Source organism: Saccoglossus kowalevskii, chromosome 10, assembly GCF_978046115.1.
Source record: "Saccoglossus kowalevskii chromosome 10, keSacKowa6.1, whole genome shotgun sequence".
Taxonomy (NCBI): Eukaryota; Metazoa; Hemichordata; class Enteropneusta; family Harrimaniidae; genus Saccoglossus; species Saccoglossus kowalevskii.
In genome coordinates, this window is record NC_140650.1 from 11,823,519 (window position 1) to 11,844,336 (window position 20,818).

General features: G+C 34.1%; 1 protein-coding gene across 1 annotated transcript; it reads right to left on the reverse strand.

Annotated features, from left to right (window-relative positions):
- Positions 1-27: 27 nt before the first annotated feature.
- On the reverse strand, positions 28-19,682 carry LOC102808429 (5'-3' exoribonuclease 2-like). Its single transcript, XM_085504846.1, has 16 exons — positions 19,427-19,682; positions 8,824-8,897; positions 8,116-8,289; positions 7,625-7,694; positions 7,438-7,506; positions 7,243-7,315; positions 7,068-7,118; positions 5,649-5,695; positions 4,327-4,419; positions 3,562-3,641; positions 3,379-3,436; positions 1,243-1,300; positions 1,082-1,137; positions 778-794; positions 489-576; positions 28-228 (listed from the first exon to the last, which is right to left on the reverse strand). The coding sequence occupies exons 1-16, from the start codon at positions 19,556-19,558 to the stop codon at positions 28-30; spliced, it is 1,341 nt and encodes a 446-aa protein (XP_085360972.1). The 5' UTR covers positions 19,559-19,682.
- Positions 19,683-20,818: the final 1,136 nt, after the last annotated feature.

Sequence of the window (20,818 nt, forward strand, 5' to 3'; positions counted from 1 at the left end):
TACTTGACTGTTGTATGCTGCATGGAATTAACTTCTCAACCAATCCAATGAGAAAACAAGAAAAAGTCTTACTGGCTCGCCGACTTCAAAGTCATTTTGTAGATGGGTAATATTTATGAAGTCCATAGCAAATGGAGCATAATGGTATGGATAAAACCACTGCCAGGATGGACAGCCATGATAATAATACATTGATATCCAACATAGACCCTTTACATAAGAGTTGGCCTGTAATATGAAGCATAGCAACATTATAAGATGATTGATACTGGATAGAGCACTGAATCTAATTATGTGAGATACCGCCTAGTAGATTTGAAATGAATACCTATATCTTTAAATTCACCAAATTGGTATTAACACATTCGTGTAACCCTGCAATCATATTAATTACAAGTAACTATACAGCCACTGAATTCATTTAATGATGAAAAATAAGATAACAATCAAAATTTGAATAATTATTACTGTCGAACATAAATACTCACCAAATTGTTTATAAATTCAGGTTCGTCTGGTGGTGACACATCAAACTTGTATTCATAGTATCGATCTTTCCATCCATCTATACCTAGCCTGACAATTAAACCATATAAAACACGTTTGTGAAGACTATTACTAATGTCATATAATAAATGCACTTTCCACCTCTTCTTTATGCTAATGTTTATGATAACTTGTAGTTTTAAATTTAAAAGTGTCTGTTTTGTTTGCTGTATGATATAAATAATGGATGCTATCGATGAATGTACTTCTAAATCACTATTTCAATCTTACCTTACATTGTCTTCTGACTTTGTACATGGAATATAAAAAATAAACTTAATGTATATTTTCGATAATAATAACAACACAGCATTACACAGCTCGAATACAAATTTGCGTCAAATATTGAATAGGGTGAATATTATACATTATCTAATGACTTTCCCCGAAGAAAATTTCCTGCTATTGGTTGCATTTTCCACATGCTGATTTGAACATATATTATACATATTGAGTGTCAGTTTTTAATGTGTGATTGTTGATGGAGTTTTCATGTTCGTTATTTCTGCTCATATCGGTTGTTTCTACTACTCACCCATTCATTCCTCTGACGCCTCTCTCTGAATATGACATCCTCCTCCTTGCCTAGCTCTGAATGCAAACCAAATTACGTTAGAAACTGTTATATGTACAGCTTATTGGACCATGCTATAATAACATGGATCAAATTAATTTAAGGGTATGTATGCTTCTCACCTGTGAGTATCATCTGTAACATGTGTAAATTCACAATTCCATTGTCTGTAAGGTAGCGCTATGGAAAAAAATACATATGTATGAATAGATACAAAGTTTATTATAATATGTAACTATATTTGCATTTACTAATGTATTTAGCAATAATTGGTGTTTATTTTATGATGTATGCCGACACGTTTTAGCTCTAATGTATAACCAGTCTCATAATGTAATATATTCACATAATCAATAAAGAAAACAAAACAGACTTTTCAATGAAAATAATAAAATACAAAATTCTAAATTGTCTGACAAACCATTTCAATCGAGTTCCCTGGGTTGAACCCTAACTCCGAAAAATCCTACTCAATCTTGAGTTGTATAAACTGAATCTCAACAAAGCGAAATTCAACTGGTCCCATATGTTATGCATATTAATATTACCTGGTTTACCTCCGTATCTATGTTCACTCCCTGCATTTGAGTCACCTTAAAAGTTATGGTAAAATACGTAATTAGTTAGCATAATATATATATTCAATAAGACCTAGATCTATAGACTTAATTCTGCATGTCATGAGGTGAGTCACATAACGTGTATTGTATTATTTGTTTTAGATATAGCCGAGAGGTTGACGCTATAAAATATAATTATTATTTTTAATATATATGAGATATGTCATGTACATGTTTATGCCATGCTAGATGGAATTAATGGGCACTTAATACAGTGAACTATGCATGTACATGTTTATGCCATTCTAGATAGAATTAATGGGCACTTAATACAGTGAACTATGCATGTACATGTTTATGCCATGCTAGATGGAATTAATGGGCACTTAATACAGTGAACTATGCATGTACATGTTTATGCCATTCTAGATAGAATTAATGGGCACTTAATACAGTGAACTATGCATGTACATGTTTATGCCATGCTAGATAGAATTAATGGGCACTTAATACAGTGAACTATGCATGTACATGTTTATGACATGCTATATAGAATTAATGATCACTTAATACACGGAACTATACATGTACATGTTTATGCCATGCTAGATGGAATTAATGATCACTTAATACAGTGAACTATGCATGTACATGTTTATGCCATGCTAGATAGAATTAATGGGCACTTAATACACGGAACTATGCATGTACATGTTTATGCTATGCTAGATAGATTTAATGAGCACTTAATACAGTGAACTATGCATGTAGATGTTTATGCCATGCTAGATAGAATTAATGAGCATTTAATACAGTGAACTATGCATGTAGATGTTTATGCCATGCTAGATAGAATTAATGAGCATTTAATACAGTGAACTATGCATGTACATGTTTATGCCATGCTAGATAGAATTAATGAGCACTTAATACAGTGAACTATGCATGTACATGTTTGTGCCATGCTAGATAGAATTAATGAGCATTTAATACAGTGAACTATGCATGTACATGTTTATGCCATGCTAGATAGAATTAATGAGCATTTAATACAGTGAACTATGCATGTACATGTTTATGCTGTGCTAGATAGAATTGATGAGCATTTAATACAGTGAACTATGCGTGTACATGTTTATGCTATGCTAGAAGGAATTAATGAGCACTAAATACAGTGAACTATGCATGTACATGTTTATGCCATGCTAGATAGAATTAATGAGCGCTTAATACAGTGAACTATGCATGTACATGTTTATGCCATGCTAGATAGAATTAATGAGCATTTAATACAGTGAACTATGCATGTACATGTTTATGCCATGCTAGATAGAATTAATGAGCATTTAATACAGTGAACTATGCATGTACATGTTTATGCCATGCTAGATAGAATTGATGAGCATTTAATACAGTGAACTATGCATGTACATGTTTGTGCCATGCTAGATAGAATTAATGGGCACTTAATACAGTGAACTATGCATGTACATGTTTATGCCATGCTAGATAGAATTAATGAGCATTTAATACAGTGAACTATGCATGTACATGTTTATGCCATGCTAGATATGATTAATGGGCACTTAATACAGTGAAATATGCATGTACATGTTTATGCCATGCTAGATGTAATTAATGAGCACTTAATACATGGAACTAAGCAGGTGATGTATTGTTGAAAACAGGTATTCTTACCATGGTGTGGGTAACAGCTGTCTTGTATATACGCACCAGCCTATGAAGTGCATTCTCTCTGAAATAAAGTCATTAATTTAATAATATGAGAATACATTGGTATTGTATTGTATATATATAGGCATATTAATGACATACGTCATAATGGATAAATACTATATATGTATAATGGAAATAGCATACCGGACATTCAGAGAAGGCAATTTTGGCAAAAAGTCATTGCCAAGGAGGGAACATAAAAACACCCAGTCATCAATAGCTCTCTGTAGAATACAAGAACAAGAGTAAGCTGGAAATAAAAATGATTATTTGAAACCATGAAAAATTATGCTTAATTAGGTATTAACAGTTATACCAAAATTGTATCGCATGACTCGGTGGTACAGTCAATGTATTGCCATTACTCATGCAATGTGAAGTATTTTGACAAATACATCAGTAAGATTCACTGTCTACAATATTGACAGCAATTACACGTACTCTAACACTGAATTACATGAAAGTCATATTGGCGATAATAAGGAACAATATAAAACTGTTGTTTTCACACGATCATGAATCAGATTATAGTAAACAGATTTCATCTTCTCTAGCATAGACATAACATGTCAGTACAATAATAATGTCAAACATGAAGGTCAAGGCAGGGTACAGTTTACAAATATAGCTGACTAACTTAATAAACATATTTAAGATGTAGATTGTTCTGCTATTGAGATTACTTTTGTTAATATTGTTTTTTCCATGTCCCAGGCCATCCATGCACATATCTTCCTCAAGACACTATAATTAGTTGCAAATTATACTCACGTTAATATTGTTTTTTCCATGTCCCAGGCCATCCATGCACATATCTTCCTCAAGACACTATAATTAGTTGCAAATTAGAGGGGCAAAATACAAAAAAGTATGCGGTGTAACAATAAGCATCCGGCAATATTAACATACATATACGGTAGTTACTGCAATAATAACGACATTAATTCCCAGAACATTAATTCCCAGGGCACTTGGCTGGTATGGGTAAGACACTTGAATGTTCTGCAAAATCAAAAAAAAACTTTTAACTATTTTTTTAGAATAAAATATAACTCCAACTTTTTAATAAAATGCAAACATTCGGTAAAATCAACACGCCCTTTCTTTTAGAGAGAACAGTTACTTTATTTTTGAACTAAGCTAAAATTCAATCAAGGAAGTTGCGCATGTTATTCGTTCAAACAACTCTATCCATTTGTGTGTGAACAAGGCTTATCATTGCTAAAACACTTTCGCGTTTTAAAAAGTAGCCTTTGCGGTTTTCACGGACATTTGAACTTCAAAAGTTATACCCTTTCAGTATGAAGTTACCTATTCCTTGAATAGGCAAATGCTGCGGGCGTTGATTTATGACAATCAATGTTTCTCATTGTTTATATAGCACATCAGAAAGTTCTTGATCAACCTGGAAACAAATGTTATCAGCTATTACTTCATTATAATAACCTTCGTGTATTAAATACATATATTCTTAGTGTAATAATGCATGTGTATAGACGAAACATATCAACACTCCCGATAAATTAATCTCAGGAAAGACAAATTGAAATACAACATGGGATTCGTCTCGCCACTTTAGGTAGTCGCACTACCTGGTGCGTCACACTGACTGTCCTATAGGAGTAACCCGAAATGGCAATTAATGAATACACACTCTCACTGTGACTGGATGTTTATGCTCATGTCGAAACTTGGGCACTACAAACTACATGTACGCCCCCACATATTAAACCATGTATTCACAGTATGAACCAACTCAAATGAACTCGAGGATAATTCTGTCCATCAGAATTACAGGCGAATTGTCATCTTAATTACAATACGTAATGAGGGATTTGATAACGCCACTGCATGGGTTATATTCATTTTGTCATGTTTATTAAGGATGGTTAAAGCTAAACCATTTTTGCCACTGACAAAATTTCTGATACTCCTATTTATTTGATGAAACACTTTGCTCTGCAAAATATCAAGAATTGTAGTGTGTTTAAGTATTGTTACTAAATTTCAGCCAAGTTTACCATTTTTTCATGAGAGTATTATGAGTGACCCTTACTTACTTGTTGACTTTTAGACTAATTGACAACTTTTAAAACAGGTCATCATAATTATTGATATGATTATACAGTAATTCAATGTGTTTGTGATTTTCTTATAAATAACATGGCGTATTTGTATTTGTATTAGTTAAATATATGTATGTATTATGATATTGCACAAAGTTAACTTACCTCACGTGCATGTCTCGGTGCTATTCTACAATCTCTCACTGTATGCCCTGCAATAACACAATATTCACACGATTACTATATCTCATCTTATAAAACGAAATAATGTCGCAACAAGCATGGTCGCATGTGACATTGTTCTACCCATGCCCACGCCTTCTCATAACCGAAAATTTTCTCTAGAACAGACTGGGGTTGTTTTTCCCACAAATAAAGAGGCAAAACCGCGTCATTGTGTCTGAAGCGAGTTTATTGCTCTGATCATCAGCGCAGTGTCTGTCTACACAAAAAATAGTGAAGTAAAATATGCGCGATGTGGCCAGGCAACCGCCACGATAGGGTTGCAGCAATCGTCTAAACCTAATTCCTGTTACAATATAGTTAACGAGTATAGAATCTGTTTTACTGGTAATAATTATCTCTTCAATTTAAGCAAATTTCTTCGGCTGTTTTACCAAAATCTACGTGGTTAATAAATATCCGTAAAGCTTCTCACACAAGTTAGTCCCATATTTGTGACACACGAAAGCATACAATAATCTGTCCTGTGGATATATTTAGTATTTGCATCGCGAATAAATATAAAGCTTGTATTGAAAATTTATTTTCAAAATATCATTCTAACTCAATTTAGGTTTACCCTTTTTCTTGCACCAATCACAGCACGGTATTTCTTGTTTGATGATTGAGAAATTTTGTTCATGGGTTGCCAGACCTATTATGGTTGAAAATACATTTCACATATATACGTATATAACAATAATACATTAACTCATTCATTGTTATAATTGTTCTAAAAATATGACGAAGTCTAATCCTAATGAATCGATAATACGAGCTCTTATTTCTCTGGAGAAATATTACATTATTTACATGAGAAAATTGTGTACTTACCCAAAATAATGAGATCCGCTAACAGGAACAACAAGAGAATCTTATTATGGGAATATGATGTATATTAAACATGACAATACGAACATTGCTCAAACATTATTACATCCCTTGCATGAGTGGAATAGCAAAGTAACTACCAAGTCATGCAATTCAATAGTCGTGCAATAGGGTGCAAAATTGAAACGAGTCAACAATTATGAATCAGAACATGACTGATGTATAACTTGTGTTTAAAGGTTGATTTAATCCTGTTTCCGAATAGTGAAAATGCTTGATTTTGAATCTTATCTAAAAAAAACACCAAGATGCCATTATGTCCAATGTGTGTTAGTTTGAACAAGATATGTATACGGCCGAGATCCTGTTCTGGAATGGCGGAAATACTTGATTGTTTATGATTTGAAATATATACCATTTGGCTATCCTTATTATAAGTCATGCATATCTTAAATGAGGCACAGTATAGTAATAATGAATAAAGAGTCATATCAGATATACATTTGAGAGCACATTGTCAGCGTTACTTACCGTCGTTGCCATAGATACAATGGCGTGTATTAATGTCATGTGTAGGTGTTGCTGTTGTAGAAAGAAATAAGAATTTGAGATATTACACAACATGAAATCAACTACTTAACGATACTCATTTTGTGAGCTTGGATGAGCGATTAATTTCCATCAAAAACCCTGACACTGATAATACCTTTCTGTCTTCGAACTATTTCCATAATCTTATGCTCGCCTTCACCTGGAACAGTGGCATCTGACAAGATTACCTGTAAAAAGAAACGAAAATGAAAATTGAAATAACAATGTTCTTTGAAAATCCCAAGTGGCTCGTATGTTCAGCATATTGATTAGAATATAATAAATAGATGACGTCATACATTGAACATACCTTGATACCAACCCATCTAGGTTGAGTTCGGATTCTGTCAGCAATGTACGCACGTAGGTGAACATGAAGCTTAGACATAAAATATGTGCCCCATAAAAAGAATAATTACTTCAGATTTATCAATAACCAGAATATGAATTAAATAGAAACGTTTAGCGTGTTAGAAAAATCAAGTACAACAGCTTACTGGACAAAGAGAGTTATAGTCAAATCCGAAATCATCTGTCGATCTTCCTTCTATTACAGCTTCTGCTTCCCTGCATGATACAAACAAACCATACATCAATTGTCACATGTATTTGATGAACATTTTCCCTTTGCTTAGGAACACCTTGAACTAGAACTTACATATGTTATATGTATAGAACCTGTGCAATAGTACAGTACATATGATATACATATAGAAAGAAATCTTAGTTGGGAACTTAATATAATTTACTAAAATGGACGTAATATTGGATATGTTTATGAAAGTAAGATAGTACATGCTTTCAAAAAATAACAGATGGATGTGTACAAACGACGGGTATGCAGGCTAGTTGACCACTAACAAATGTTGCCAATAATACAATGCATTTTGAGTTAATGATTATGATTAATCTATTTAACAGACTCATAATAGTAAATACTAAAAAATATAGCATTCTAGAAATGAGAAAATAGTGTAAGGTTTCCAACCTATCCTCCTTGTAATATAGGAATTTCTTTTCTCTCCTGTTATTATTTTTTGCAAATGGCGTGACTCCTTCCATTGCAATAAACAACATTTTCTTTGGCCGAACTATTTCCATCAATGTATCTATAAATTTAGACATTTCTTCAAACTTTTCTTCTTCGCTAATGGGCAGAGGCCTTAAAAACACAAGTTAGAAAATATTTACACAGAATCGTGATCTTTAAATGAGTTTACTGTGTCTGTTTAGTACAATGTTATACGCAAAGCTCTGCCAAAGGTAAACTATTTTCGAGTGCTCTAACAATTTGCAAAGCTGTACATGAAAAAAACATCATTAAATTTACATAGGTGAAAAATTATGCAAATTAATTGTCATTCTTCCCACGTGTATTTCGAAGTTGATCAGAAAAGTTCAAACTTAAATGGCTTCAGCATGAGCAACCTGCAATAATTAGTTTTGGTCATTTAGTGACACAACACTTAGTAGAATCAATAATAATCTGTCATCAAAGGCAGTGTATGACAATGTCACTATGCATTTGTCGAACTGAACTGATTATCAACCATTTGGATTGATGCAACAAGGAATTAGACAATTGTAGTGTTAACAAATTGAATCCTCGTTGTAAGAGACATATATAGCAAGTGCAAATATAGCACTGAAACGCACTTGGTAGATTGTAAATATATTTACAGTCACAAACACTTACCCATTTTCTGAATGGCAGCAAATGTGTATTATATCATTCATATCCAGATATAAATTATCAAACCCATCACTCTGCTGCAATATAAATAAATAAATAAATAAATAAATAAATAAATAAATAAATAAATAAATAAATAAATAAATAAATAAATAAATAAATAAATAAATAAATAAATAAATAAATAAATAAATAACACTTCTTTGTACATTACAGTTATGCATATTAGGAAGTGTAATTTAATATGCAAAAGCAACTATGTATTTAGTTTCATTACAATTGGATGACTGGTACTCAAGATAATTGTGGAGTATCTATAAATTGTTAATTTATGCAAATTAGATATTAGCACATAAACTGAACATGTATAAGGCTTATCCCAAGCATCTAACCGCAAATACCTCCATTGACTCCCACATGGGAGTCCAAAATGTGGTGTATAACATGATGTATAACGAATATATAAAATTTGAATATAATCAGTCAAAGCATTCAAGAGACATGGCCCCAGAAGCCCAATCATTAAAACAAAATCGCCGCCAGTCAGCCATTTTTAATCCAATCTGAATAATAAAATGACGTGCATCAGGAACCTGTAATGTCTAATGTATGTTATAAATTTGAACAAAATTCATCCATAAATGCAAGAAATGTTTGATATTGGAGGATTAGCACAAAATAGCCACCATTTGACCACTTTGAAAAGAATCGTCAAACCAATATATCTGTCTATCTATGACATGATGTATAATGAATATTTAAAATTTGAACATAATCAGTCAAAAAAAGTCGGAGATATGGGTCTAGAAGCCCATTCATTAAAACAAAATGGCCGCCAGACAGTCATTTTGAATCCAATCTGAAAAGTAAATGATGTGCGTCAGAAACGTGTAATGTCTAATATATGTTCCAAGTTTGAACGAAATCCATCCATAAATGCCACAAGTAACCTGTAGAATACTGTGTGGGTAATATTTTTTATATTGATTTTTGTTGCATTTGCAGCAAATAGTTACCAAACAATGAGAAATCTATAGGATTGAATATACCCCACAGCTGGCTTCACATGCATTGTTCATAGTTCATATGGTGCTTACACCAGGATTTAATTACAGCACCTAGGCGGTATGTGGTTACAGCTTAATGTTCGAGTAATCGCAAGAAATTGACATGACAATAGAAATTCATTAAAGACTGCCACTCCCATGCAATTAACAGCGAGTGAAATTCCTGGGATTGAAACATATATTTTGAAGTCACTGACGTAGGCAACGAATAACTGCAAGCCCAATTGCCCATTAATATGCTCCAAGACAGTGCTGCGACCTAGCAACGCTTGTCAGTGTAGAACGCGTGTCGCTGTACGTGTGAAAATAAAATAATCAGACGTCTAATTTAAGTCATTGTCCGAATAAATAACTCGTGGATGTTTAAGCGCGGTGGTCGTAGCACAACGCGTGTTCGAATTTCATGTAAATAAACGATGCATTTTACACGCGTTGTATACGTCGCTGTGAGTCCCATATCGAATAGGACGCGACACGACGACTGTCGCCCTTTAGTTGGGACCACGACAGAACCAGAACTTAAACTGGGCGACTACGATACACGGTTGATGTTGAAGTTAAAAGTTCCTCCACAGATCTGTGCATTGGCAAACATGCTGTGCAACTGCGGTACTCCACTGACGGAATGACTTTCGTTGAAATCGGTCGTCGCTGACTCGTGAGCTGCACACTACAACCTCGTTTGTGATGTTGCTTGCTTGGTTACCGGTTAAATTTTGCTAATTTGGCGTTGGTAATCTTTATTTGGAACTGAGTAACGCCGCAACGTCGCCAGCAGAAACCTCATGGTATATCGATGTTGATGGTTGCGGCTCCATATCAATCGGAGATTTTACTGCGGGTCCTGGCAGCGGGTGGATCTTCCGAGAGCCCTTCAAGATTTATAAAACTCAGATTCCAGGTGGTCAACAAACATTAAGTTCTTCCAATCCTAGTATTCTATGTGATGTACATCTAACATGCCAAAAATGCTGGTGAACGATTTGAACCTGACAAAAATACTTGAAATAGATACCAGGAAGGGGAGGGGGGTAAAAGAAAAGTTATATAACATTTTATTATTCAATAATTTATTAAAATACACAAGTTTGTCCAACTCCCTGTGATACAACACCTCAGACATAGCTCATTGTATTCGGCTGGAGTGTGGGCAAAAAGTTACTATTTGAATTTTTGATATCTTTTTTCATTAATGAGAAAGTTGACCCCGAAGTTAGAGTAACTGTTCAGCAGGAATGGCTTTTTAACTCTTCTGTGATTTTTTTTTGGCTTGGCTGATTTTGTCACGGTTCATACTTGACAGGCAGGTCGTACCATCACTACCCCAGTATACCATCACTAATTGGAAAAACAATCCTGACCCACCGCTACCATGGCAACAGCCAAAGTCTTGTAATAGCAGTGCCCAAATGATCATGCCTTTTATTTTGGCTACGTTGCGCACTGGTAAGAGATCACCGGCGCCGACATTGTTACCACTGTCAACGGAATCCCAACGCAGCTTTGAACTTTGAATAAAATATAAATGCTGCTTCCAATCTAGAAAATACTATCGCAAAACGATTGGAAATTATACATTTAACGGCTGAATACGTCCTAACAATAAAATAAAGTGACTTCTAATGACTGCCATGTTATTTTGCAAACCTCGTATAAGGTGCCCGGTTTTAGTTATAAACAGACGTTAGTTTCACGTTCATGTCCCTTCCATGATAACAGCCGAAAACATATTGCTTGTTTTTTACCGGTTTTCATTGGCAACCGAAGTATTTTTATTTTGTAAACACATTTTCGTCTGCTATTTTTATTCAGTTCAAATCGTTCAGCAACATTTTTGGCATATTAGGTGTACATCACATGGAATACTACGATTGAGAGAACTTGATGTATGTTGACTGATTTTTATCATAGTACGAAGTACCAGGAAGTTACTCAGTTCCAAATAAAGATTACCAACGTCAAATGAGCAACATTTGACTGGTAATCAAGATTCATGTAATCCATGGCTAACAAGCAACATCACAAGCGAAGTTGTAGCATGCAGTAAGTCATCCCGTCAGTGGAGTACCGCAGTAACACGGCATGTTTGCCATCAGCATTGTATTCAAACGAATCACGTGGTGTGCCGTTCTCAAACCCGGGATTCGATCAATAGGGGAGTCCCATTAAAAAAAACACATTGCAAATCATGCAAGTTCAACATTTTCAAACCAATATACTAAAACAGAAATGCTCAGAGATGTAAATGAAGGATAGATATTACTTTTCACTATACACATCTCTGTTGATACTATTCCTCACATATTCTACTCCCAATTACTCCTGCGTAAAATGGACTAGCCTCTTCATGTTGACATTCAGACTAAAATCACGTGACAGGCTGTTAAAATTGGCTGTTGCATACTCTTTCGCCGGTCTGGAAAATGTGTTTAATTAACTCACATTCAAGCAACAATGCAGATTTCCCAGTGGGAGTGAGACTATTCAAACTCTGCCACTAAAAAATAGGGGTGTTTTCAGCAAAAAACGAATAACCCTGGAATACACACAATATACTGAATTTCGGAACAAATCGTGCATTACTTACAGCAGCAGAATACCACAGAAATATCAGACGAAACATGAAAACACTATATATTGTATTTCAGCCTGAACCCTCTATATTGCAATTCAAGGAATTAACCCCATATGTGCATCCATTTCCCACCTTGGTATCACCCACCCCTGAAAACAAACTCTTAATACCACGCTGAAGCGTTTGGTAATAAACACTTGATATTTGATGATTTGTTAGCACAAAAATGGCCACCATTCCGCCATTTTGAATAGGATCGTCAAACCAATATATATGTCTATCTATGACATGATGTATAATGAATATTTAATGCTGTTAAGCTTGTCGCAAATATATTTGAAAACCAGATCATTCACTGATTTCGAACTTTGTATGTTCGTTTCGGTAGCATTCACACACATTCCATAATGACTCTCTACGCCAATCTGACGCACATGGCTCTAGTAGTTTGTTCGAAGCTTAAAACGTTTCGATGTCAATCGTCGGTCGACACGTATTTTACGTATATAATAAATAGTTTCGTGATTTATTTACTAAATAATGATAAATGGAACTTAAAAATATTGTAGCAATAAACTGGTCCTAAAATAGCGTGAATCTGCAATCAGTTGATGCAGCTAGTTCCTTGTTCATTCCATGCCTGATTTTATTGCTGAATTGGCTAAAAACAGTTAACCGAACTTCGATTTACGGGAAATATGTAACGTTAACAAACTTTGTTTTGCAGCAAAAAACAAATTTTACTAGATTTGTTTAACTATGATGGCGGTGATCTTAATGAAATCTTAATGGAATTAATCACTCTATTACATCATATTGGATTCGAAGAAGAGTCTAGATGCGCTAATACGTTGGCTTCGCTTCACACATTATCTTGCAATAGACCTATCTCCTCGTCCAATATGGCGCTGGGGTGTGTTTATTATTGTTTAAATAATTACTAGTATCTTAAAATAAGTTCTAGTAATATATAATTATATTTAATAATTGAATCCCACTTAATATGTCCTTTCTTTGATGTTTGTTGCAAAATTGGTATCCGGATATCAAAGGACTAGACAATTACGGCGTTCATTTCATTATGCAGTAAGCAAAAAGGGGACAGAAAATCCAGAACTTGTACATGTTATTCTATTTGTTCTATGTGATGTACATGTACATGGAATAATAGTGCCATTTTTTTAAAGTTCAGACAATGTTCATAATTTTCATTTTTATTTAGTCAGATTTTACATTATCGAGCCGATTAGTTATATATATCATTCTTGGTGACTTATAGTGTACACTTATAAACGCTAATTATACACAATTTTGATCTCAAAATGATGAATGTTAATACCTTTTTTCTTGTTCAGCACAAAAAGATGATTCTAAATTTGTTGGTCTGGAAAGAGTGTTGAGTGATGCAGGTAGGCCTTTCCAGCCATGCACTATTAGTCTCGCTGCCAAACCTCGTATCTGCTTGGTGATACAGGCTCGCGAAGGGCGCCACTCGCAGCGAAGCTTCGTGTAAACAAACACTGAACTGGACATAACGCAGCGACCACCGCTTTTTAAATATGTATAACTAATATCACATTAGTCATTGTAGACGTTGATACGTAACACCATGTCCATTGCAGGTAACTTACATGGCGGTATACAAGAGTGGTAGTAAAACCGAATCTAAATGTAAATACCCACCCACGTAACCTTACCAACCACGCCTATCGCTAGTACTGTATATATTTCTGGAATTGTGCCATAATTGAAAGTTACACGGACGGATCAAGAAAATTGGTAGGGGGCTCTCCCATTGACGTGGGCTAGGTTTGTCGATTGATTTGTCATTTTTGTGGGCTGAAGGGGGGCTGTGTGTGCGCATTTAAACAAAGACGTCATTTACATTTACTGGTGTGTTCTTCGTTATTAAACACAATCTATAAATTGATTCTCGTTCTTTCATATTCACAACCAAATTTGACCACCATTGCCATGGTAGTCGTTTTTTCAGACACTCCCACGCAAGTAACGCCGCGTGGTGGTTGCAAATGTCAAGACTGCTCCTCCTTTTTATTTTTATTTGTGGGCACATACGCAATAGATGAAGCTACTGATATTTTTTTTAATATCTACCACAGGGCAGCTGGCAAAAGCTTAAAAAAACGTAAAATTAAAAAAAAAAATACATAAAACATTATCCCAAATCGTACACAAATGACCTGATATGTCCGAGTCTTAAAATAGATTTACATAAAATGTCTACACAACTATCCATTAATCTATTCAACAAAGAGCTGAGAACTACCTGTTATTCCTTGAAACGTAAATATAAAAAAAAACTTGTTAAAAAAAGGACAGAGAAAATAAAAAGAACCTACTGAGTAAATTAGATAAAAGGAGTAATTCATGCCCTGGTGAATATTGGAACCTAATAAGTGAACTTAAAGGTAGACAAGACAATAATGATTGTGAATATGTTCCCGAAACAAAATAGCATGAACATTTTAAACTTCTCAGCAAAAATAATAATGATAATGAGGGAAAATTTAATTAAAGAATTAAATAATATGAATAACACACATTTCCCAATTAGAAATACAAACAGCAATTGGTTCTCTTAAAAACAAAAAGTCTCCAAGATATGAACGCATAACAAATGAAATGATAAAATCAGGCAGAAATACATTTATTAAAGCAATTCAAAGGCTATTTAATCTAATCTGGCCAATTTCCAAGTGCCTGGAATCTGGGAATTATCACCCCGGTCTTTAAAAAGGTGATAAATCTGAACCAGGAAACTACTGAGGCTCTGCTTAACTCTGAAAACAATATTCCAGTCAAAACATACCTAAAACTATTTGATAGTATGGTTAAATTTATCCTGATCTATTGCAGCGAAATTTGGATAAGTGACTGCGTACTACATATAAAAGATATTTTTGATAGTGGGCTACCTATTGAACAAATTCATAACAAATTTTGCAAATACATTTTACAGGTAAACTGTAAAGCCAGTAATTTGGCATGTATTTTAGAATTAGGTAGACACCCTATTTTACTGACTAGTATGGAACAAATGATAAAATATTGGCTAAAAATAAAAACAATGAATGAAAACACGCTAGTCCATAAAGCATACAGACTTGGCATAGAGATGGATGTAGACTGGCACAGTCTGGGCGATTTTTTTTTTTTTTATTTAAAATTAAATAAAAAAAATAGCGAAATGGAGGTGTTAACGCGAAATCCCCTTTAACCGCGAAATCACCCAGACTGGACATTTTTGCCGCGCCCTCTGAGGTGAAAGCAGGAACTAGTGTGTTTTCATACTAGTTTTTATGTTAATGACAGGCAAGAACGTTATCCAATCAGAGTAATTTGACCTTTAAACTATATCTAGTTAACCTTTGTACCTGAAGACTTCACTTTTCTGCAAGTTTCTCGATCGTCAATCATAACAAACGAATTACTATTTATAACGTTCTGTACAAATTAGTGTAATGGAGAGAAGTAGCCTGGGTTACAGTGAAGCGCGATCTGCACAGAAGACCCACAATGTTTACCTCATTATATATAATAACAATATATAATAATAATAATAACAACAAAAACAAAAAGAATAAGCTGCGCACATATAAACTGCTAAAGAAAAATTGCCAGTATGAAAATTATCTAACAACAGTAACAAATGCAAAACATAGAGCAGCATAAGCAAAATTGAGAATTAGCGCCCACAATTTAGAAATAGAGAAAGGACGATACAAACAAACTCTTTGCAGTGGTAGAAAGTGCACTGCTTGCGACCAAAATGAGATTGGAGACGAAATGCAAGCTGTATGAAAATGAGAGAACTGAAATGTTGAAGGAGATAAATTTAATACATTGCAACAACACAAATACCAATAAATTGATAACAATGCTAACAAGCAATTAACAGCCAAAAATTATTTCAGTGCCAGAAAAAATCATTTCAAAAAACTACCTGCTGTTCCTAAATAAATAAACTATTTCTTTTTTTCTTTTTTTTATTCTTTTCAATTTTAGCGCTTCCATTTTGTTTCTTTCTCAGTTTTTCATCTTTATTGTAATTTTCTTTTTCTGAGTCAATATCCAAATAAGGAAACGATTATGCAATAAAGATTATTATTATTATTATTACGCATGGAATTGAGGATTTGCAAGACGGATAATTTTCGCCTGAAGGTATTTTGTTTTTCCAGTCTCGCGAGCCGGCTTAAGTTATAGAAATATACACTCTCTACATTTTAAACCATTTTGTAAATAGGGTTGCACCGCGCCAATAAGGTCCGGTCTGTACACCGACGATGCCGTGTATACTTACAGACGAAGTCCTTGACCTGCCCAGACCCAAAACGCATCATGATATATAAATTGAATCGTGGCGAATAATTTTGTAAACGGTGAAACCAGATGCCTGTAACTTGTCTGAAAAATAGCGCGAAACACTATAGGAAAGAAATGTTTTTCCACCATATTGAATATTGCAAAAGGTTGAAAATTGAACCATAGACACCCCTGTGCTAACACCAACTGTGAGCCACTCTTTTCAAATAACGTCGTTTTTTAAACTTGTGTGGTTATATTGTCAAGCAATTTCATTGGGAAGATTGGGATCAACATATCAAATTTATTTACAGATTTTAGTTTCTACTGTCTACATGTGTTATATAACATCGTATTACATTGTAACTTCTTTATTGATTTAATGTTGCAAGTTAAATATAGGTCTCGTCGACTATTTTCATAACCTTTAACCCTGTAACTATTACTAATTACTGCTTGCTATGAATCTTTCACTTTGAGTTGAACCAATCACAGTTCTGTATTGTACCAGATGTTTGGAGGAAGTAGATTTTGTTCTGACTTCAATGTACGTATTACAATAAATAGGACCTCATGGATCTCTGATTTGATTTTGTTTCTTGGAACTTTACTCTATACAACGCAACCCTATCTCACCCACCAAAACATATAATAAAGGGAGCGTGAAAATTATTTCCATATAATGTAAGTCTAATGACAATTATTTATATACAATTTGAGTATGCTTTTTTCATGATTTGCAAATAATATTTCAATATTTATCATATAATTGAACAAATGAAAATTATTTATACATAGTGTTGACAATACAATTCATTCATATATAATATATGGGAATCAAAATTGTATATAAATGCAGTTTTAATTATATAAAAATAAATTTAAGGTTACCTTATAATTTGTAATGACATTTGATATACATATATATCAAATATATAATGAAGAATTATGTATTTATTACAAATAATTTGCTTATTACAATAACATGATAATGTGTTTATACATAATATAATGAAATTAATCTTGAATATAAATAATGAGCTATCGTTTATTATATACAAATAGGTTTAATAATTCACTTAATTATATACAAACAATTCGTACCACAGTATTATGTACATATATAATGAAGAATCGTGTAATTATTATAATGAGCTAATATCAATAAATGTACAAACTGCACCCCGTAGTCACGTACTATTTAACATAAATATCATCTCGTATTGACCCTACTACTGACCATAATAGGGGATTTTTCGTTCAACTGCGAGGTCTCGAAAGACGCGCGTCGAACGTCTGCCGCAAAAATCGAATTTGATTTTGAACTCGAATTTCTTTATTTCGTAGCTCACATCGACCGGCCGATCTTCGACAGAGGAATATTGCTTTCGAATACCGTGTTCGCCATGTTCGCTACCGCTGTACACATGTACGTAGACACGATGACAAACCCGGAAGTGAGAATACTGGCAGCGCTAAAACAACGTGCAAAAGCCGCCGTTTTGTTTGTGATGTAAGCGGATGAGAGTTTTAATATAAAATGTCACGTTTTGTAAATTCAATACAATTTTGTGAATTTCATGTATTAAAAATTATATTTACTACAAACAAACGTATTGTTTTTTATTCAAAATAATGTTTTTATTTAATTTAGAAATTATTTGGTGCGGCGATATTTTTAATATTGTGCACCAACTATCCGTCGAATCGCAAAAAAAAAAAAAACGCGACCCGTATTTTATATTTTTCGGTTGGTCGCTGAGGGCAACAACACATTTATTTTTGGGCCTTATTAGGGGGGTGGGGGCAAGGGTTATTTTCGTTCAACGTAATTGCAATATTTTTTTATTCGTACAATGTAAATTGAAAAAATAAATTCCGTAATTCTGTAATCACAGGCTAGACGTACATCGTAGTCAATCAAATATTTTTTTCGTACACTGTAAAAATGTGTCATTTTTCTCGGTACGTACAAGAATTTACATCCAAATAAAAAAGTCGTAAAGAATAATCCAGGGAAATTACATTTTCGAAACTGTAAAACGACTAGATGACACAATTCACTGCAAAATTATATTTTCACTGTAAACTGTAAAAACGTCTTTTTTTCCTTGTAAATTGTAAAAAGTCCTTTTTATTTCCCGTAAATCTGTACCAGCTACCCCCCTTGCCCCCTCTTATTAAGCATGGAAATGTCTCTCAAATACATTGCGTTTGTCGATGTTTGACGCCACTTGACCTTTGTTTGTCCTGTTTTTACGTTCAATTTCACGCATAACGCGTGATTCTCGCAGTGAACAGAAAATGGTCACGGAGAGTAACGGTGTCAGTAACCGGACGGACCGCAGACAGGTACAGCGTTTCAGCTATTAGATATTTACGCAGGTTTTCAATTACAGTCAGCATCGCTGAGACAATCCGCCATTATTTATTAGTTTGTTTGACTCTACATTCCACACGCTGACACAGTCATTCCTGCATTCGATATTTACATTTATCGTTATCAAAGATTTATATTACACACGACTGAATTACAGAGAAGCTCATGCTTTTCTTCGTTCGATTTATTGTCGCAGCCCCCACTCTTGTGTATGTGTGTCGGCGAATCTTCGATAGAATACCTGATATATATACTTACTTTTCTCTGCACATATCTGTCGACTATCGAAGGATATTTCTCCCTGAGCCACGAGAAGAACTTCGGAATTCCCATTTTATATATACGTGACGTAATATGAGCACAGTGACTCGGTGAGCTCAGTAATACCATGCACCTATGAACTCCTAATACAGTCACAGCGTACACAAAGTGGTGGACCTGGCCAGGAGCCCTGATTATCGCCGTTAATCTTGTCTAAAGCACGAGGGAGTAGTGTATTTGACGTAAGTAAAACGCGCGAAATAGTCTGAATTAACACGTATGTGCTATTCCAGGTATTATGAAATTTAACTCATAGTATCACTGGAACTTGGGGGCGCTAACATTACGCTAACTGGCTGGTTCTGAGCTGCCGTACTGGGGCGAGTGAATTATTTTAATCACAATTTTCTTTCCATGAAATTAAGGTTAATATATCCGAGTCATCCAAAATGAGTGGGGTCGTCACATGCGCAAATGACTATAACAACGTATGCTAAAAACGCAAAGGCTCACGGTTAGACGTTTGTAAACAACAACACGCAATGGCCGGCTTCCACATGTGCAAGTGAAGATTCCCCCTCTTTAACTTCACAGACAGCTTTAAAACTTCAAAAATTTTGTAAACGTGAACAAAATGTCCAAATTAGAGAAAAGTGGGTCACAGTTTTTCAACATCGTCATACGATTTTGCCCATGGTCAAACTAACCACGTCACTGAAAATTATTATCGGATATAGTTGTGTCCTTCTGGGAAGTGTATTCACCAAGAACGTGACCCTATTGTCTAATTGTGTCGGGAAAGCTGTAGTCATTATAAATATACATTTTATAAATATACATTTTTATAAATCAAAATTAGAATTCAAATTATCCAATCAGTATCATTAAATGGTTATGTGACCTCAACGTTAGTTTCATTTTTATATTTTAATTAGAAGATAGTTCAACATTATCCAATTAGCAAGCATCTAGTTCATATTGGATATTTGAATTTGAATGTTAGCTGATGACGGGGTTTTACAATTTTATATAATTTATATTATTTATTTGATGAACGGGTCTGTGAACATTGTGATGACAATCATGTCGAAGATAAACGACATTTTGTAATGTTTTGAACAAAATACCAAATGCACAGAAAGAAATTGTTATATATGCTATAAAAAAATAATGATAAAACTGATACAATGCAAAATAAATTTGAATACATAATAAGCACCAATGACTTGTCAATATCTCTTGCACAGCTCATCTCATTAAGTATGCAGCATATAATAGGACAGCAACAGCACCTGTCTGATTTGAGTTTTCCCAGCATTTTCTTAATGACTTTACTTATTATTTGTTGTTAGTTTTCATTGTTGACTCCCGTGTGCGAAACACACAATG

Bases quoted from the DNA above. Each gene is read 5' to 3' on its own strand.
- LOC102808429 (XM_085504846.1), bottom strand. From the start codon at position 19,558: ATGGTATTACTGAGCTCACCGAGTCACTGTGCTCATATTACGTCACGT. The intron at 8,898-19,426 runs GTAAGTATATAT...TTTATATTGCAG, and splicing joins ACAGATATGTGCAGAGAAAA to CAGAGTGATGGGTTTGATAA. The intron at 5,696-7,067 runs GTAAGTAACGCT...GTGTTATTGCAG, and splicing joins TTGTATCTATGGCAACGACG to GGCATACAGTGAGAGATTGT.